We start from the raw sequence: 20,188 nt of genomic DNA, 5'->3' as shown, positions 1-20,188 counted from the left end.
TAATGAACCTAAAGTTTTAGACACATTGTTCGGCTAATAATTAGAAAATATTAATTACCTACTGAGAGAGGCGGTGGATAAATTTAGGCATATAATTACCTACCCACATAGGGGCTATTATTTAAATCGTTTCTCAAATTATACAACTTTTAACTATCGATATATTAAGAAATGACATTCATAACTAGATTTTTTGAAGCGAGGATCATTCCGACTTAGTTATTTATTTTATTTTGATAATAAAGATTTAAATATACAAATTAGTTATTTGCTTTATTTTTAAAATGCTTATTTGCGTTTTTTAAACTTACGAAATCTGAATACTAAATAACTTCATGTATGTGATGAATTAAATTAATTATTGATTTAAATTCAATAGAATAAAAAGTGAGTTTAAATTTAAATTATAATACTTAAAATTTATATAAATATTAAATATTAGAAATTTTATCATATGTGTACACGTGGAGACTCTGATTTAGAAGATGTATGTTTAAAATAATATAAAATAAATAATAAAACGTATGATTGAAACTAATTAATTATAATAGCATATGAAATGTGTATGATATTAAAATAAAAAATTTAATTTAAATTGTGAGTAAAACAAAATTTAAATATATAAATACATTGTATTAAAAATATTAAATGCATCTACAATTGTTGTCATGGTGTTAACGAGTTAGTGTCGAGTTGTCTTTTAACACTAAATCAATCAACAACATTATTAATATATATAACGATGGGATAATAAATTATGCATATTAAAATAAATATATATAAATTATATTAAAATGAAGTTTTGTTGAATGGTAAATTAAGATTTATTAATTCAATAATAATTTGTATGGGTTCAAATCTTATCTTTTAAAAATAAAGAGACCAAAATACTTTTAAATAATATAATTTAATTTAATTACAAAAGAATATTTTCGTAATTTTCTTAATTAAATTAAATTAAATTTTATGATATTAATTTAAATAAAATGTTTATTAATAATATAAATATTCAAAATTTAAATTCAAAATTTACAAAATCACATGTTGAAGGTGATTCTCATTGTACAAACAAACCCAATGATCAAAACTATTACATGAAATACTGACATGATTTAATTGACAGTACTAAGTTGTCAAGTTAAATCAATACAATATCAGTACTTAAAAAAATAGTTAATTCTCCATATCCGAATATCATGATTTATATGTAGTGACAAAATAAATAGATCAGAATACTCAATTTCATGTAATGTTTTCATTCCAAATCTAAATTTGAATGATGTATTTACCTAAACTTGTGTTGATGTTGCCTCATCTTATATTCTTTAACAAGGAGCTCAGAATAAAGGAGCTCATTCCATGTATCCGGCACACCAGGAAGGCACCAATGGCTGCAATCCTGGTACTTTACACTCTCCGTTCTTTCCTTCTCCGTAATACCATGCTTATGGTATCTCCTATAGATCGATGGGTGACCGTCCTTTCGAAAATCCGTCAATCTAGTAATGTTTAAGTAGGTGACATGTGTTTTCATCCCCTCCAGCACCGATTCTAACACCGCCATCATAGGCATGTACGGCCTTAGCAACGTCTCGTTCCTTATTGGCTCCATCTCGGAATCGCACACACCACCGGAATTCCATTGCCCACCACTGCATAATAGATTCAACCTCCGTTAAAACATAAAACCTTTGTTGCCATTGATGAACGGATAAATAGCAAAAGTGTATTGAAAACGATTGAGGAGAAATCAGACTCGTTTTAGGAAAAATATTTGAATTGTCGTTTGTAGGGAGTCAACAAATCTCTAGCGGTGATTAGTATGGTAACCGAGGTGATTATGTTTGGTTTATTCCCGATTTTGTCTCCCAATTTCGCAGAGAGACTCGAGGGATTCACAAAATAAGAGCACCTCATCCACTAAAGAAATGTGAGCTAGTGGTAACTATCTTACCCATAAATAACATACAAGGTCATGGGTTCAAACTTCACCAAGAATAAATATTGAAATATCGTTAGTGGATGAGACACTCTCACTCTATGAACCCTTTAAAGTTTTCCGTAGAGTCAAGAGACAAAACTCAGAGATAAAATTGAGTATAGACATCTTGAGCACAATATCAACCACCACTGAAGGATTCATCGACTCCCAACGAACGACACCGGAATATTACTCCTAAAATCCAACCTTCCCTCAACAAAAACTTACCTGAAATGAGTAGCAGAGTAACCCCTAAAGAACACCATAGTCTTGGAAGGATTTACATTGTCATCCACCCATTTAGACCACGTTGTCAGTGCTCTTCGAAACGCCTCGACAACGTTCAATTCCTCGTAAACATGATCACCTTCTTGGTAATAATCTTCCCTATAATTTCCACACCAAAAACAAGCATTAATATCCAAAGTTAAATGGGAAATATAAAAGCACATAATATAATCCAAAACCAACCCTTTGGATGTTTTCTCATGATTCCACCAATGCCCGGTGTTGAATACCAGGATATCCGCGGATTTATATATCTCCGATGATCTTCCGATAAGATCGAGCCGAAGTGTATTTTTCTTTGTCCCGTTTCTGTCCGGCATTTGCCATTGTCGGACCAAGAACGGAGATACGAAAAACTCGACGGAACAATTATAATCCTATTCAACATCATCATAGCCAATCATAAGTTTAAGCAAACTTGATTCGATGTGTAACGAAGATTAGCCATTAAAAAACCATGGATGACCTACATTGAAAATGATACTAGAGGAAGGTTCTCCTCGAAAATAACGCCCTCCGGGAACTTCATGAACAGTTTTTGGATTTTTTGCAGCACTTTTCAAGATGCAAAGTAGAGATTCCCACATATTTCTGTTCAAGGAATCCCCCACAAATACCAGTCGTTTCCCCCTCAATATCTCCAACATGTGCCCGCCATTCAACCTTGCCAAAACAAAATTAATAATTTTAGCTTAATAGAAGTTTTAATTTTGACTTCAATATCATGAATTTGGATGTGATTAAACTCGATTTTATTTTATTATAAAAAGTTAGTAATTTAAATTTTTCTCATCTAAATTCAAAAATAATTCCACACAAAAAGGTCTCAAATTCAAAACAATTCAACAAATAACTTGAAATGATTGAACTCGACATTCAAACTCAAAATAACCAAAATAATCCAGGTTGACATACCTAAATTTAAAACTGATCCAAACTTAAAATAATTTAAAATTTTCTTTAAAAAATTAAAATTAGAATTAATCCCATTTATATTGACTCGATTAAAGTTAACACAGCTACATCCAATTGATAAATCAAAATATAAGATCAGATTTTCTATAAAACAAAAATTCATTCATGATATTCAGGTCAAAAGAATAACAGAGACTATTTTATTTTTATAGAGTTTAAGTATGTCAACATGTAGATTATGAATAAATTAAATGAATTTACCTACATGACTAATTCAAAACGGAAACATAAATACAAAATTTGCTAAATTCGATTGACTTTCCATTAATGAAAAATGTACTCAAATTATGCTGAAATTACTTAGTTGATTGATCAATCAGTAAAAAAAGAATATTAAAAAATAGAAAACCCAAAAATAAAGAAATAAAAAATTATACCTTGGCAAAGTGCAGACTTTAGGCTTCCATTTCCATTTGAGATAACCTCTGTCACGCCTTCCATGGGCGAAACAACTAAACTGGTGATCGACAAAGGAACATGACCCAGGTTCATAAAGCGGATACGAGCTATCCTTCACCCAGTTTCCATCAAACAAATCGCAAATCTTCAATGATTCAACCAAACTCTCATTCCCCTTCCCCTTCTTAAATCTTACCTTGTTGGAATTTTCAGGTTTAGCTGGAAAATTAGTGCTCTGATTAGCTAAAACGGTAGCGTTTGCATCAGCTATTGTGCTATGATTATCGGGTTCGTCTTTCTTTTCACCTGGGCTGCTTGTACTAGGCGGATTTGCATGCAAAATGAACTCTGGGTATAGTTTATATTCGTGTTATTCGAACTGGGAAGTTGTTCACTGTTGTTGAAAGGTTGGGTGCCTTTGTTTTTGTCGTTGGGTAATGGTTGCAGAGTGTGATTAGATGATGAAGGAGATGAAGTGTTGGGAAATAAGTAACCAAAAAGGGAAGGGAATTGTGATCTATAAGAGTCAGAGGAAGTGGTAAACCAAGGAGAAGAAGGGCCAAAAGCTAAGAAAAGAGTGAAACCAACGAAGGAAAGAATGAAGAGAGCCAGTGTTCTACTCGTTTTAACGATCGAAAACAGGTTCTTAAACTCTGTTTTGATAGTTGTTCCATTGAATGGCAAGCACTTTGCGATATCCACCATGGAAGGCAAAGCTTTAATGAATCCTTTTTTCGAGTCTAACACAAGAAAGAAATGGAAGTGTTGCGGAGGAGGAGAGAGTGGGAGAGAAAATGGTGTTTGGGGAGAGAGAAAATGAATGGAAAGAGAATATCATATCTCGTACGAAATATAAAAAGGAAAATAAATAAAGAATAAATGATTTTAAGGTAAAGGAATCGTTTCCACTTTCCACGGAATTCACAGTTCTACCATTTCAGATTGGTAAAATATGTTGCTGGTACTTGTACTTTTAAATAATTTTATATCTTTTACAATTTAGTCATTTTTACCTAATTAACCATTTAAACATCAAAATTTCCTAACGAAATTTTAATACGACCTTAATATAATCATGTAGACTTATAATAAATATTAAAATAATAATTCACTCATCAGATTTGTGGTCCTATAACCACTGTTTCCGACACCACTAAAAACGGGCTGTTAGAGAACAACGTGTTGTCAGATGGATATTAAAATAATAATTCACTCATCAGATGGATACAGTTGACAAAGTGTTGTCATTAACATGGAATGTCAAAATCAATACATGAGTATGTGTGTTAGAGAACAACGTGTAACTTCTTTTGGTCTTTTGGTAACTGGATTTAGTGAAGAGAATAGTTATCTTTTCATCACTGTATCCATCTCTTTGGATTTATTTTTTTAACTTGTCTATATATTTCTGGCGTCATAATGATTTTTGTGTGGAATATCAATGCTTATTTTATTTAGCTACTATTTTAATCTCAATTCGAGCTTCCTTATTGTTTTCTTTGCTGTTTATGTTAATTCAAAGTTGTGTAGTTTATGTTCTCCTATGAATTTGTATTTATTCCTGTTCTTCTATTGTAATTTCTTTGAGCAATTGTTTGTCTCGTAGCTTAGTTTAACTTGATAAGTGATAAGCTGCGAAGTATTAGATTGTCATTCCGAGTGTGATTATGAATTTGAGTTAATGAATTTTGGCTTATGAATTATAGATTTTGAGTTGGTGTTTATGGTTTTAAAATTAGGGCTTATAAATTGTGGTTACTGAATTGGGTTCAATTTCTACAACTATTGATTGGAAAGAATTTGGTTCCTCAATTTGCTGTTCCTTTTGATAATTGTAATTCTTGTTTGCAATGGTACTTGACCCGAAGATTATTTGGTTTTAGGTTACTGATATCTCTTTGAGTGACTACATTGGTGTCCAAGCTTCGAAGCACGCAACCTATGTGCCGCACACTGCTGGAAGGTACTCAGTGAAGCGTTTCCGGAAGGCTCAATGCCCAATTGTTGAGAGGCTTACGAACTCACTGATGATGCACGGCCGAAACAATGGGAAGAAACTTATGGCAGTTAGGATTGTGAAGCATGCCATGGAAATTATTTATCTCCTGACTGATCAGAACCCAATTCAAGTCATTGTCGATGCTATAATCAACAGGTACCCTATATGACCTTAAGCTTTCATATTTTCTCTTTCAAATGTATCACCAGTTAAACTTGAATTTAACCTATTGATGTAACAGTGGACCTCGTGAAGATGCTACTCGTATCGGTTCTGCGGGTGTTGTGAGGCGTCAGGCTGTTGATATTTCTCCTCTTCGTCGTGTGAATCAAGCCATCTATCTCTTGACCACCGGAGCACGTGAGTCTGCATTCAGAAACATTAAAACCATTGCTGAATGTTTAGCCGATGAGCTTATTAATGCTGCAAAGGGATCGTCGAACAGGTAAATCAAGGACTTTTATGTGTCTCCTTCATGGCTCTTTCGCTTAGTTATTTCTGGTGTCATTTCCATCATTGTTGTGGTATTATTGATTGTGCAGCTACGCGATCAAGAAGAAAGATGAAATTGAGAGGGTTGCCAAGGCCAACCGTTGAGGCATTAGACGAGATTATTACACCTTGGGCGGGGAGAATTTCAATTGTTTTATTCAGTACTTTATGGGCTATCTTTTTTTTTTTTGGTGTCCTGGACATGCAATGAGTGTTGTGTTTGCTACCTAAGTTGACAAGTTAGCTTATGTTTAAATTGGAGTGTTTCAGTAGATATTATTAAAATGATAGAATTTTGCTGATTGATTGGATGAAATGCATGTTTCATTGAATTAAAACATTCACTTTTGACTTGCTTGTGATTTATAATGCAGTAACAATTCATGTTTCCTTCACTGAACCTTTTTTTTTTATTTAAATTTTAGTTATTTAAATAAATTGAAGTTTCTCTTTATTGACGTTTTGTTGTTTTCTTAATTTCTGTCCAGGTTTTTTATTTTGAAAGTGTCAATTTTATTACAGATGCCTTTATTGGTCTCTAATATTTTTGCTGATGCCTATCAAATGATTTTTTACTTTGATATAAAATATCACACGCATGAATTATTTATAAATTAGGAATAGAAAAGATTCAACGTTATATGACTTGCTGTGGAACTCAATGGAATAGATTGAAGTTTTGATATTAGCTTTTCTATTATGAATAAGTTGACTATTTTAATTTGGTTATTTTAATTTATTATTTTTAAATTTTTATATACTAAATTTATTATTTTTATAGGGTAAATTATATTGATAATTATTCAGCTATCAATTTTATCATATAATTATATAAAATTATAAAATGATCATTTAATTTTTGAAATTTTATTTAATATGCGGTTATTTATAGATTTGCAGAATAATAAATTTGACCCTTATTGTTTATATATTATCTATTTTTTTTTGGCTTAAATATAAATTTAGTGTCTAAATCATCCAATGTTTTTACCAAGCTTTTTGCCTTCGATTAGTTTAGTACTTTTTAATGCATTTAAGTTTGAAACAAGTGACAACATCAAACAATGGCACATGATAGTTGGTCGATCACATTGTAGGTATTATCATTTGATATAATAAGAATTTTTTTTATAAAGGACAGCGAATCATACATGTTACTTGTTGAGATAGTCTCAAGATGACTCAATCGCGGTGCATGGAATGATAGATGCACGGTTCATCGGCCTATATGAGGTTACAGAATGGATTGGACCTGTTGCATACCGGTTACCTTTGCCGTCGGAACTTGATAGAATTCATAATGTTTTCCATGTGTCTATGTTACGGCGGTATCGGTCAGATCCTTCACATGTTATTTCTTCGATAGAGATTGAGATTTAGCCTGATATAACCTACAGTGAAGAACTGATCAAAATTTTGGGACGAGAGACAAAAGAATTAAGAAACAAAAAGATAGATCTAGTGAAAGTTCTTTGGCAACGACACGGAATTGAAGAGGCTACCTGGGAACCGGAGGAGGCAATGAGAAAACAATACCCAAACTTCTTTACTGGTAAAATTTTTGAGGACAAAAATCCTTAAGGGGGGAAGAGTTGTAATTACTCATTTTCAGTGAAATCAGAATAATAGTTTCGTGACCACAAATCCGAGCTAGAAAGAAAATTTATTTTAATATTGTAGTATGGTCTATATTATGATAGGAATGTTGCATGAAAATTTTGATAAGAAAATTTTATTGATTATATGGTTAAATTGATTTAAAAGGATGAAATTAAAAAAATGCATTCCTGGGACTCCGTTCCGGTAAATCGGATTTGTAAATATTTATTATAAATATTTACGAAGTTAGTTGTGTGTCTAATTAGGTTTTGATTAGGTGAATTTGACTTAATTAGAAGTAATTAGGAAAAATGATTAGATTGAAATAAGTGTGAAAGTTTAATTATAGATTAAAGAAAGTAAAAAGGACTAAATAAGTAAATATGTCATTATTTTAAATTGAAGCGGTTTAACATTAAAAAATCTAAGATATTTTTAATTTAAAATATAATATAATACTTAATTAATAAGTATGTTATTATTTTATATAATTATATATAAAAACAAAAGAAAGAAAAGAAATAAGAAAGAAACAGAATCGAAATAGAGAGAATAGGGAGAGAAAGAAGAAAGAAAAGAAAAAAAAGAAAATTTGGGATTTCAAGAGTTCAAACTTAAATTGGTAAGTCAATTTAATTCCTTTTCTTGTAATTTTGAGTTTTATGATCTTAGAACAAAATACTATTAGGTATATGTTGAAATTTTGAAAGTTAGTAGATTTTTAATGTAGTTTATATTAAATTAATGGATGAATTAGAAATTGAATTGATGGAAATTCAAACTAAAATTGAGAAAAGGATTAAATTGTGAAATAAGTTATAAGTTTAATGCAATAAGGACTAAATTGTAAGAAATTCAAAATTAGGGTTTATTAGTGAAAATTTGAGAGTTAAGTTATAAGTAGAATTTAAGTAAAAATAAGGTGTAGATTGTGATAGAAATAGAAATAATTTTAGTTATGAATTAAATTGAATTTATTATATCATACATGTTTATTCTTATTAAATAGTATAGGAAAGTCATTTGATTATTTTCTCTAATATATAAATGTTATATGTTTTATATGAAATTGAAGTGAAAGAAAAGAAAGGAGAGGACCTAATTGAAGAAAAGGAAAAGAGAAGGCTAAGGAGTGAAGGAAGACATCATTTCAACCTTTTTCTTGTAAGTACTACAAGATTTTTAAATTATTTTAATTAAATGCTTATATTATAGTATAGAATTATTTAGAAATAAAATAAAATAAAATAAAAGATTATGGAACTATGAAATTTGTAAAGAAAATTATAGATGGAAAATATAAGATGGTATATTTTTTGAACATTAAGTAAATGTTGTGACAAAAATATATATATGTGAAAAAGGTGTGATATTTGTGAATTGTGAAATATGCATTAAATTGTAATGATTGAGAAATGGGAATTTTTTTTTGAAATATTTTTGTAAAGTATTTAAATGTATGAAATTCAGTTTTAATGCCCAAGTAGATGGAATTTAGAACAACTAAGATATTAGTGGCATGCCATTGAGGAACCTTAGCGCGCTTTCTGATTATTAGCACGTCAGTGCTCTCTGTTTAGCACATCTATGCTCTCTATATAGCACTTTAGTGCTCTCTGTTCATTAGCGCATAATAATGCACCTCTGTATTTGTTCCGTATATCCGGTGTGTTCTATAAAATCTACTTTGGGCTAAGAATATAAGTTGTGAACAAAAGTGAATTACCAACGTGTTAAGGTAAGTTTTATAACTTACAAAAAGATATATTAAATTTCATTAATATATAGCATAGCTAAAGAAACTTATATGTATGTAAATATGTATTAACAGAATGAGTTTAAAATATTTTATTAGGATTTATTTATCTATTTATTCTTGTAGTGCTTACTAAGCCTTCACCGGCTTAACACGTTTAATTTTAGCGCGTAGGTTCAATTAGACTCGAAGAGGTAAAGTCGGATTAGAAGATTTCCCATCTCATCACATCCTCAAGAGCTTCAAAAGTAGGTACCATATTTTGAATTAAAATGGCATGTACATAGGCGATTCGGTTGTGTTCCCATAGAGACTAAAATGTAAACTCTTGAAATTCTATCTATTTTGAAGTACTTGAAGTATTTTGGTATATATATGAAATGAATTAGTGAAACTATAAGTATGTTTGCAAATATGGTTGGTAAGTTAAAATACTATGTACAAATGTTTTAATTAAACAACATCTACCCATAACCGTTTGACATCAAACGTAATAGTCTTATCTAGGATGCATGCGATTGGATCGGGTATAGGGTTGTTACATTCGGATTCTTGGTTTCATAGAAACTTGACAACAAGAGAAAGAAGTAATCGATGAAGAAGTTTGAAAGAGTTTTGTCGTTCAAAAGAATATGGAATTTTAATGAAAAGAACTTAATTTATAAGCACTAGGTGTTTTGATGTTCTTAGGATTCCCTAGTAGGCGTAGGAAAGAGTTACGTGCATGAATGGTGTTATGAAGAGGAAAAATAAGTTGACTTCTAACTTTTATAATTGCCCTTTTCTACTCCTTATTTTAACTTGTTTTTCACAATGAGACCTTACTTTTACTCTCGACCCAAACCAACGTTCGAAGCTCATTAGGCCCTTTGGCAACCCATTTCATGGGCCCCAAACTCTTAGGCCCTATTCGGGATGTTACAATAAATAGGTGTCTAATTCTCTTGGTGCTACATGACTTGAAGAGCTGGAAAGCTACAAAACTCTAAAGCATTTTCGCAACCTACCTTTGCTTATTTTTCTTGTGTTGAGCATTTCATATTCTTGATTGATTGTTGATGAATTCTCTTGAGTGGAGTTGAAAGTTATCTTTAGTAAATGTTGATTATGATATTGTTCTCTATTAGGGCTACATGAACTTAGTTTGTAAAGGGGTTATGGGCTTTAACCGATAGAGACAGATTGTTATGATTGATTGATTTGGTTGATTGAATAAGATTATATTTTGAGCGAGGCTCCACAAACGTAAGACCATTGTGTTTGAATCATGTTTACAAAGCTTGATTTGTTGTTTCTTCTTCCTCTTACTCATTTCTTTTACAAGGTCAATTCTCGTTCTATTTAATGTTGCAATGAACTTTAGTAAAGTTTAGTGTTTCGTTGCTGCAAATTTTTTTTTCAATTTTAATTGGGTCTTTAATATTATAATTAGGTGCAAAACCATATCGAAGAGGAAGTTTACACAATGAAGGTAAAATTTCAAAATTTTAATAAATTTTGTAGTGTATACATTTTGATTAAGAATTTAATGTTGAGAAAATTATTTTCAAGATTTTTGAACAACATGAAACCATAAGGAGGACGACATATAAAAATTGTATAAAATTAATTTACCGTACATAATATCTCTTTATTGTCTTCAACATATTTATTCAAAATTACTTTATTATGATATATGTATTTTAAAGTATTCTAACATAACAACATTGATACGCTATAAACAAAAGATAATACGAGTTAGAAAACAATTAAAGTGTATTTAATATTTTTAATTATATTTATTTATCTCTTTATATACAATTTAAAAACTATATATTTAGAACACTAGCATGGGTCATCAAATAAACCTAAAGTTAAAATTTAATTTACATAAAAATTAGCTTAAATTGCATAATGAACCTAAAGTTTTAGACCCATTGTTCCGGCTAATAATTAGAAAAATATTAATTACCTACAGGAGAGGCGATTGGATAAATTTAGGCATATAATTACCTACCCACATAGGGGCTATTATTTAAATCGTTTCTCAAATTATACAACTTTTAACTATCGATATATTAAGAAATGACATTCATAACTAGATTTTTTGAAGCGAGGATCATTCGACTTAGTTATTTATTTTATTTTGATAATAAAGATTTAAATATACAAATTAGTTATTTGCTTTATTTTTAAAATGCTTATTTGCGTTTTTAAACTTACGAAATCTGAATACTAAATAACTTCATGTATGTGATGAATTAAATTAATTATTGATTTAAATTCAATAGAATAAAAAGTGAGTTTAAATTTAAATTATAATACTTAAAATTTATATAAATATTAAATATTAGAAATTTTATCATATGTGTACACGTGGAGACTCTGATTTAGAAGATGTATGTTTAAAAATAATATAAAATAAATAATAAAACGTATGATTGAAACTAATTAATTATAATAGCATATGAAATGTGTATGATATTAAAATAAAAAATTTAATTTAAATTGTGAGTAAAACAAAATTTAAATATATAAATACATTGTATTAAAAATATTAAATGCATCTACAATTGTTGTCATGGTGTTAACGAGTTAGTGTCGAGTTGTCTTTTAACACTAAATCAATCAACAACATTATTAATATATATAACGATGGGATAATAAATTATGCATATTAAAATAAATATATATAAATTATATTAAAATGAAGTTTTGTTGAATGGTAAATTAAGATTTATTAATTCAATAATAATTTGTATGGGTTCAAATCTTATCTTTTAAAAATAAAGAGACCAAAATACTTTTAAATAATATAATTTAATTTAATTACAAAAGAATATTTTCGTAATTTTCTTAATTAAATTAAATTAAATTTTATGATATTAATTTAAATAAAATGTTTATTAATAATATAAATATTCAAAATTTAAATTCAAAATTTACAAAAATCACATGTTGAAGGTGATTCTCATTGTACAAACAAACCCAATGATCAAAACTATTACATGAAATACTGACATGATTTAATTGACAGTACTAAGTTGTCAAGTTAAATCAATACAATATCAGTACTTAAAAAAATAGTTAATTCTCCATATCCGAATATCATGATTTATATGTAGTGACAAAATAAATAGATCAGAATACTCAATTTCATGTAATGTTTTCATTCCAAATCTAAATTTGAATGATGTATTTACCTAAACTTGTGTTGATGTTGCCTCATCTTATATTCTTTAACAAGGAGCTCAGAATAAAGGAGCTCATTCCATGTATCCGGCACACCAGGAAGGCACCAATGGCTGCAATCCTGGTACTTTACACTCTCCGTTCTTTCCTTCTCCGTAATACCATGCTTATGGTATCTCCTATAGATCGATGGGTGACCGTCCTTTCGAAAATCCGTCAATCTAGTAATGTTTAAGTAGGTGACATGTGTTTTCATCCCCTCCAGCACCGATTCTAACACCGCCATCATAGGCATGTACGGCCTTAGCAACGTCTCGTTCCTTATTGGCTCCATCTCGGAATCGCACACACCACCGGAATTCCATTGCCCACCACTGCATAATAGATTCAACCTCCGTTAAAACATAAAACCTTTGTTGCCATTGATGAACGGATAAATAGCAAAAGTGTATTGAAAACGATTGAGGAGAAATCAGACTCGTTTTAGGAAAAATATTTGAATTGTCGTTTGTAGGGAGTCAACAAATCTCACAACGGTGATTAGTATGGTAACCGAGGTGATTATGTTTGGTTTATTCCCGATTTTGTCTCCCAATTTCGCAGAGAGACTCGAGGGATTCACAAAATAAGAGCACCTCATCCACTAAAGAAATGTGAGCTAGTGGTAACTATCTTACCCATAAATAACATACAAGGTCATGGGTTCAAACTTCACCAAGAATAAATATTGAAATATCGTTAGTGGATGAGACACTCTCACTCTATGAACCCTTTAAAGTTTTCCGTAGAGTCAAGAGACAAAACTCAGAGATAAAATTGAGTATAGACATCTTGAGCACAATATCAACCACCACTGAAGGATTCATCGACTCCCAACGAACGACACCGGAATATTACTCCTAAAATCCAACCTTCCCTCAACAAAAACTTACCTGAAATGAGTAGCAGAGTAACCCCTAAAGAACACCATAGTCTTGGAAGGATTTACATTGTCATCCACCCATTTAGACCACGTTGTCAGTGCTCTTCGAAACGCCTCGACAACGTTCAATTCCTCGTAAACATGATCACCTTCTTGGTAATAATCTTCCCTATAATTTCCACACCAAAAACAAGCATTAATATCCAAAGTTAAATGGGAAATATAAAAGCACATAATATAATCCAAAACCAACCCTTTGGATGTTTTCTCATGATTCCACCAATGCCCGGTGTTGAATACCAGGATATCCGAGGATTTATATATCTCCGATGATCTTCCGATAAGATCGAGCAAGTGTATTTTTCTTTGTCCGTTTCGTCCGGCATTTGCCATTGTCGGACCAAGAACGGAGATCTGAAAAACTCGACGGAACAATTATAATCCTATTCAACATCATCATAGCCAATCATAAGTTTAAGCAAACTTGATTCGATGTGTAACGAAGATTAGCCATTAAAAAACCATGGATGACCTACATTGAAAATGATACTAGAGGAAGGTTCTCCTCGAAAATAACGCCCTCCGGGAACTTCATGAACAGTTTTTGGATTTTTTGCAGCACTTTTCAAGATGCAAAGTAGAGATTCCCACATATTTCTGTTCAAGGAATCCCCCACAAATACCAGTCGTTTCCCCCTCAATATCTCCAACATGTGCCCGCCATTCAACCTTGCCAAAACAAAATTAATAATTTTAGCTTAATAGAAGTTTTAATTTTGACTTCAATATCATGAATTTGGATGTGATTAAACTCGATTTTATTTTATTATAAAAGTTAGTAATTTAAATTTTCTCATCTAAATTCAAAAATAATTCCACACAAAAGGTCTCAAATTCAAAACAATTCAACAAATAACTTGAAATGATTGAACTCGACATTCAAACTCAAAATAACCAAAATAATCCAGGTTGACATACCTAAATTTAAAACTGATCCAAACTTAAAATAATTTAAAATTTTCTTTAAAAAATTAAAATTAAAATTAATCCCATTTATATTGACTCGATTAAAGTTAACACAGCTACATCCAATTGATAAATCAAAATATAAGATCAGATTTTCTATAAAACAAAAATTCATTCATGATATTCAGGTCAAAAGAATAACAGAGACTATTTTATTTTTATAGAGTTTAAGTATGTCAACATGTAGATTATGAATAAATTAAATGAATTTACCTACATGACTAATTCAAAACGGAAACATAAATACAAAATTTGCTAAATTCGATTGACTTTCCATTAATGAAAAATGTACTCAAATTATGCTGAAATTACTTAGTTGATTGATCAATCAGTAAAAAGAATATTAAAAATAGAAAACCCAAAAATAAAGAAATAAAAAATTATACCTTGGCAAAGTGCAGACTTTAGGCTTCCATTTCCATTTGAGATAACCTCTGTCACGCCTTCCATGGGCGAAACAACTAAACTGGTGATCGACAAAGGAACATGACCCAGGTTCATAAAGCGGATACGAGCTATCCTTCACCCAGTTTCCATCAAACAAATCGCAAATCTTCAATGATTCAACCAAACTCTCATTCCCCTTCCCCTTCTTAAATCTTACCTTGTTGGAATTTTCAGGTTTAGCTGGAAAATTAGTGCTCTGATTAGCTAAAACGGTAGCGTTTGCATCAGCTATTGTGCTATGATTATCGGGTTCGTCTTTCTTTTCACCTGGGCTGCTTGTACTAGGCGGATTTGCATGCAAAAATGAACTCTGGGTATAGTTTATATTCGTGTTATTCGAACTGGGAAGTTGTTCACTGTTGTTGAAAGGTTGGGTGCCTTTGTTTTTATCGTTGGGTAATGGTTGCAGAGTGTGATTAGATGATGAAGGAGATGAAGTGTTGGGAAATAAGTAACCAAAAAGGGAAGGGAATTGTGATCTATAAGAGTCAGAGGAAGTGGTAAACCAAGGAGAAGAAGGGCCAAAAGCTAAGAAAAGAGTGAAACCAACGAAGGAAAGAATGAAGAGAGCCAGTGTTCTACTCGTTTTAACGATCGAAAACAGGTTCTTAAACTCTGTTTTGATAGTTGTTCCATTGAATGGCAAGCACTTTGCGATATCCACCATGGAAGGCAAAGCTTTAATGAATCCTTTTTTCGAGTCTAACACAAGAAAGAAATGGAAGTGTTGCGGAGGAGGAGAGAGTGGGAGAGAAAATGGTGTTTGGGGAGAGAGAAAATGAATGGAAAGAGAATATCATATCTCGTACGAAATAGAAAAAGGAAAATAAATAAAGAATAAATGATTTTAAGGTAAAGGAATCGTTTCCACTTTCCACGGAATTCACAGTTCTACCATTTCAGATTGGTAAAATATGTTGCTGGTACTTGTACTTTTTAAATAATTTTATATCTTTTACAATTTAGTCATTTTTACCTAATTAACCATTTAAACATCAAAATTTCCTAACGAAATTTTAATACGACCTTAATATAATCATGTAGACTTATAATAAATATTAAAATAATAATTCACTCATCAGATTTGTGGTCCTATAACCACTGTTTCCGACACCACTAAAAACGGGCTGTTATAGAAAGGAAATAAAATAGGAGAACCAGAGAGATTCTCTGGAAGAAAAAATGAAGAAGAAATTGTCCCTATACCGTGAAAAATGGAGGATAAAAAAGTAATTAGTCAACCAAAAACACTTTTGGCTTAGAAAAAGCTAAAATTTTCAGCTTTTTTCAACTAAGGAAAATGACTTTTTAAACATTAAAAAAGTCACTCAAATAATGTTTGTTCAATAGTGCTTTAAAGTCAAAAGTACTTTTTGAGTGAAAAGTGCTTTTTGGAAGCAGAGGTAAACAAGCTTGGAAACTACACAGTAATACCAGTACACTTTCATGACTGCACTCTAAAAATTTTTAACTTGAGAATAATACTCTTATTATTATTGTTGTTATTGTTATTATTATAAAGCCTAAGCTAAGTAAGTAGCCTAATAAAAAACTTCATGTATTAATATTGCTTTGTATGTCCTCTTTCACCTTTTAATATTAATAATTCTATAATTAATTTGTCTTATTAATTGTTTTGACTAAAGGTGTTTATTGACCGGGTTAGGTCAGATCTATATAGAGTATTTAGATTAAATTTTCAAGTCGAGGTTCAACCCAAAAAATGGACTCACTTTTTTGTCTAAGTCTGATTCAAATTAATAAAGGTAATCTCGAACCCAATTCGGTCTACCAATATTTAATTTGTTTAGATAAACTTTTTATTTAAAAATATTTTTTTTAGAAAATATAATCACTAAATGCACTGAAAAACATAAAATAAAAGTTTTCTAACCCATTAAAAATAAATTAAAAAATATTTATATTAAAAAACACAAGTAAATATAATAAATATTATATTGTATTAAATATAGTTTTAAGATTTTATATTTTGGGTTGAGTTATTTAGTTGGGTAAATTGTTTTTAGGTTTTGGGTAATAAATTTAATTGTTATTGAGTTAGTGATTTAATATAAATATATAATTATTATTTAACATATATAATTAATATAATTATTATTTTATAACATAATTAATATAATAATGTAATTTAAAAAATAGTTTTATTTGACTCATAAAATCATTGAATTATATATTAAAAATGAGTTATTGGGGTAGTTGAAGAATAATTGGGCCATTCTTTTTGCTCAAAACCCATCCACTAAAAGCCCCAAATTTTGATCGCTTACAAGAAAACCCTAAACTCGGGACTATGTTTCATATATAACAATTGTTAGATTAGGGTTGTTTAATTTCCTCATCCCGCGCTACCGCTACCAGTGAAAGCCGCACTATTCAGTCTTCGGTCGCCGCTCCCCCTTTCTATCTATTCAATCTGAGGTATTTCTTTTAGCTCTAATTTCTCTCCTAATACTCACTTTGATTCTCTCTTTCTTCAAAATTCATTGTTGTTTTATTTTCGCAGGTATGTCGACGGCCGTGGCAGCCACCGAGACCAGCAAAGACCCAACCCAACCTACCTCCGAAGTCAAGCTTTTCAATCGCTGGTCTTTTGAGGATGTTCAGGTATTTCTTTGCTTAGACCTGATTTTCTTTCTTTTGCCTCCATGTTTCTTGGTTCTTGTATGAAATGTCTCATTTTATCTTTGTACTGCTTCCTGCTAGCTTATCTGCTGAACTTCTTTTGGTCTTTTGGTAACTGGATTTAGTGAAGAGAATAGTTATCTTTTCATCACTGTATCCATCTCTTTGGATTTATTTTTTTAACTTGTCTATATATTTCTGGCGTCATAATGATTTTTGTGTGGAATATCAATGCTTATTTTATTTAGCTACTATTTTAATCTCAATTCGAGCTTCCTTATTGTTTTCTTTGCTGTTTATGTTAATTCAAAGTTGTGTAGTTTATGTTCTCCTATGAATTTGTATTTATTCCTGTTCTTCTATTGTAATTTCTTTGAGCAATTGTTTGTCTCGTAGCTTAGTTTAACTTGATAAGTGATAAGCTGCGAAGTATTAGATTGTCATTCGAGTGTGATTATGAATTTGAGTTAATGAATTTTGGCTTATGAATTATAGATTTTGAGTTGGTGTTTATGGTTTTAAAATTAGGGCTTATAAATTGTGGTTACTGAATTGGGTTCAATTTCTACAACTATTGATTGGAAAGAATTTGGTTCCTCAATTTGCTGTTCCTTTTGATAATTGTAATTCTTGTTTGCAATGGTACTTGACCGAAGATTATTTGGTTTTAGGTTACTGATATCTCTTTGAGTGACTACATTGGTGTCCAAGCTTGAAGCACGCAACCTATGTGCCGCACACTGCTGGAAGGTACTCAGTGAAGCGTTTCGGAAGGCTCAATGCCCAATTGTTGAGAGGCTTACGAACTCACTGATGATGCACGGCGAAACAATGGGAAGAAACTTATGGCAGTTAGGATTGTGAAGCATGCCATGGAAATTATTTATCTCCTGACTGATCAGAACCCAATTCAAGTCATTGTCGATGCTATAATCAACAGGTACCCTATATGACCTTAAGCTTTCATATTTTCTCTTTCAAATGTATCACCAGTTAAACTTGAATTTAACCTATTGATGTAACAGTGGACCTCGTGAAGATGCTACTCGTATCGGTTCTGCGGGTGTTGTGAGGCGTCAGGCTGTTGATATTTCTCCTCTTCGTCGTGTGAATCAAGCCATCTATCTCTTGACCACGAACACGTGAGTCTGCATTCAGAAACATTAAAACCATTGCTGAATGTTTAGCCGATGAGCTTATTAATGCTGCAAAGGGATCGTCGAACAGGTAAATCAAGGACTTTTATGTGTCTCCTTCATGGCTCTTTCGCTTAGTTATTTCTGGTGTCATTTCCATCATTGTTGTGGTATTATTGATTGTGCAGCTACGCGATCAAGAAGAAAGATGAAATTGAGAGGGTTGCCAAGGCCAACCGTTGAGGCATTAGACGAGATTATTACACCTTGGGCGGGGAGAATTTCAATTGTTTTATTCAGTACTTTATGGGCTATCTTTTTTTTTTTTTTTTGGTGTCCTGGACATGCAATGAGTGTTGTGTTTGCTACCTAAGTTGACAAGTTAGCTTATGTTTAAATTGGAGTGTTTCAGTAGATATTATTAAAATGATAGAATTTTTGCTGATTGATTGGATGAAATGCATGTTTCATTGAATTAAAACATTCACTTTTGACTTGCTTGTGATTTATAATGCAGTAACAATTCATGTTTCCTTCACTGAACCTTTTTTTTTTATTTAAATTTTAGTTATTTAAATAAATTGAAGTTTCTCTTTATTGACGTTTTGTTGTTTTCTTAATTTCTGTCCAGGTTTTTTATTTTTGAAAGTGTCAATTTTATTACAGATGCCTTTATTGGTCTCTAATATTTTTGCTGATGCCTATCAAATGATTTTTTTACTTTGATATAAAATATCACACGCATGAATTATTTATAAATTAGGAATAGAAAAGATTCAACGTTATATGACTTGCTGTGGAACTCAATGGAATAGATTGAAGTTTTGATATTAGCTTTTCTATTATGAATAAGTTGACTATTTTAATTTGGTTATTTTAATTTATTATTTTAAATTTTTATATACTAAATTTATTATTTTTATAGGGTAAATTATATTGATAATTATTCAGCTATCAATTTTATCATATAATTATATAAAATTATAAAATGATCATTTAATTTTTGAAATTTTTATTTAATATGCGGTTATTTATAGATTTGCAGAATAATAAATTTGACCCTTATTGTTTATATATTATCTATTTTTTTTTGGCTTAAATATAAATTTAGTGTCTAAATCTGTCCAATGTTTTTTACCAAGCTTTTTTGCCTTTCGATTAGTTTAGTACTTTTTTAATGCATTTAAGTTTGAAACAAGTGACAACATCAAACAATGGCACATGATAGTTGGTCGATCACATTGTAGGTATTATCATTTGATATAATAAGAATTTTTTTTATAAAGGACAGCGAATCATACATGTTACTTGTTGAGATAGTCTCAAGATGACTCAATCGCGGTGCATGGAATGA

At 30.7% G+C, this 20,188-nt stretch overlaps 3 protein-coding genes and 1 pseudogene across 3 annotated transcripts; 2 read left to right on the top strand and 2 right to left on the bottom strand.

Moving 5' to 3' along the window:
* Positions 1-1,048: 1,048 nt before the first annotated feature.
* Positions 1,049-4,013, bottom strand: LOC128041867 (protein trichome birefringence-like; the record flags this gene model as incomplete). The annotated part of the gene is made up of 5 exons (XM_052632472.1): positions 1,049-1,652; positions 2,210-2,368; positions 2,453-2,646; positions 2,740-2,932; positions 3,622-4,013. Coding segments are annotated over 5 exons (1,305 nt in total), but the record flags the coding sequence as incomplete, so codon positions are not given.
* Positions 4,014-4,916: 903 nt separating this feature from the next.
* Positions 4,917-6,239, top strand: LOC128041862 (40S ribosomal protein S5). The gene is made up of 4 exons (XM_052632424.1): positions 4,917-5,006; positions 5,527-5,798; positions 5,884-6,087; positions 6,185-6,239. The coding sequence occupies exons 1-4, from the start codon at positions 4,917-4,919 to the stop codon at positions 6,237-6,239; spliced, it is 621 nt and encodes a 206-aa protein (XP_052488384.1).
* A 6,187-nt stretch (positions 6,240-12,426) lies between these two features.
* LOC105785423 (protein trichome birefringence) lies at positions 12,427-15,858 on the bottom strand. The gene is given in 6 exon segments (XM_012611504.2): positions 12,427-13,034; positions 13,593-13,751; positions 13,836-13,935; positions 13,938-14,025; positions 14,119-14,311; positions 14,995-15,858. Coding segments are annotated over 6 exon segments (1,635 nt in total). The 5' UTR covers positions 15,723-15,858; the 3' UTR covers positions 12,427-12,667.
* Positions 15,859-17,365: 1,507 nt separating this feature from the next.
* LOC128041941 (40S ribosomal protein S5-like) lies at positions 17,366-19,372 on the top strand (annotated as a pseudogene).
* The last annotated feature ends 816 nt before the right edge of the window (positions 19,373-20,188 follow it).

This window comes from Gossypium raimondii, chromosome 1 (genome assembly GCF_025698545.1).
Source record: "Gossypium raimondii isolate GPD5lz chromosome 1, ASM2569854v1, whole genome shotgun sequence".
NCBI lineage: Eukaryota > Viridiplantae > Streptophyta > Magnoliopsida > Malvales > Malvaceae > Gossypium > Gossypium raimondii.
This window is presented reverse-complemented; position numbering and strand designations above follow the sequence as displayed.

Excerpts from the sequence above, each read along its gene's own strand:
- LOC128041862 (XM_052632424.1), top strand. The coding sequence starts at position 4,917 with ATGAGTATGTGTGTTAGAGAACAACGTGTAACTTCTTTTGGTCTTTTG. Across the intron at positions 5,007-5,526 it reads ATAGTTATCTTTTCATCACT|GTTACTGATATCTCTTTGAG; the intron begins GTATCCATCTCT and ends ATTTGGTTTTAG. Across the intron at positions 5,799-5,883 it reads GTCGATGCTATAATCAACAG|TGGACCTCGTGAAGATGCTA; the intron begins GTACCCTATATG and ends TTGATGTAACAG.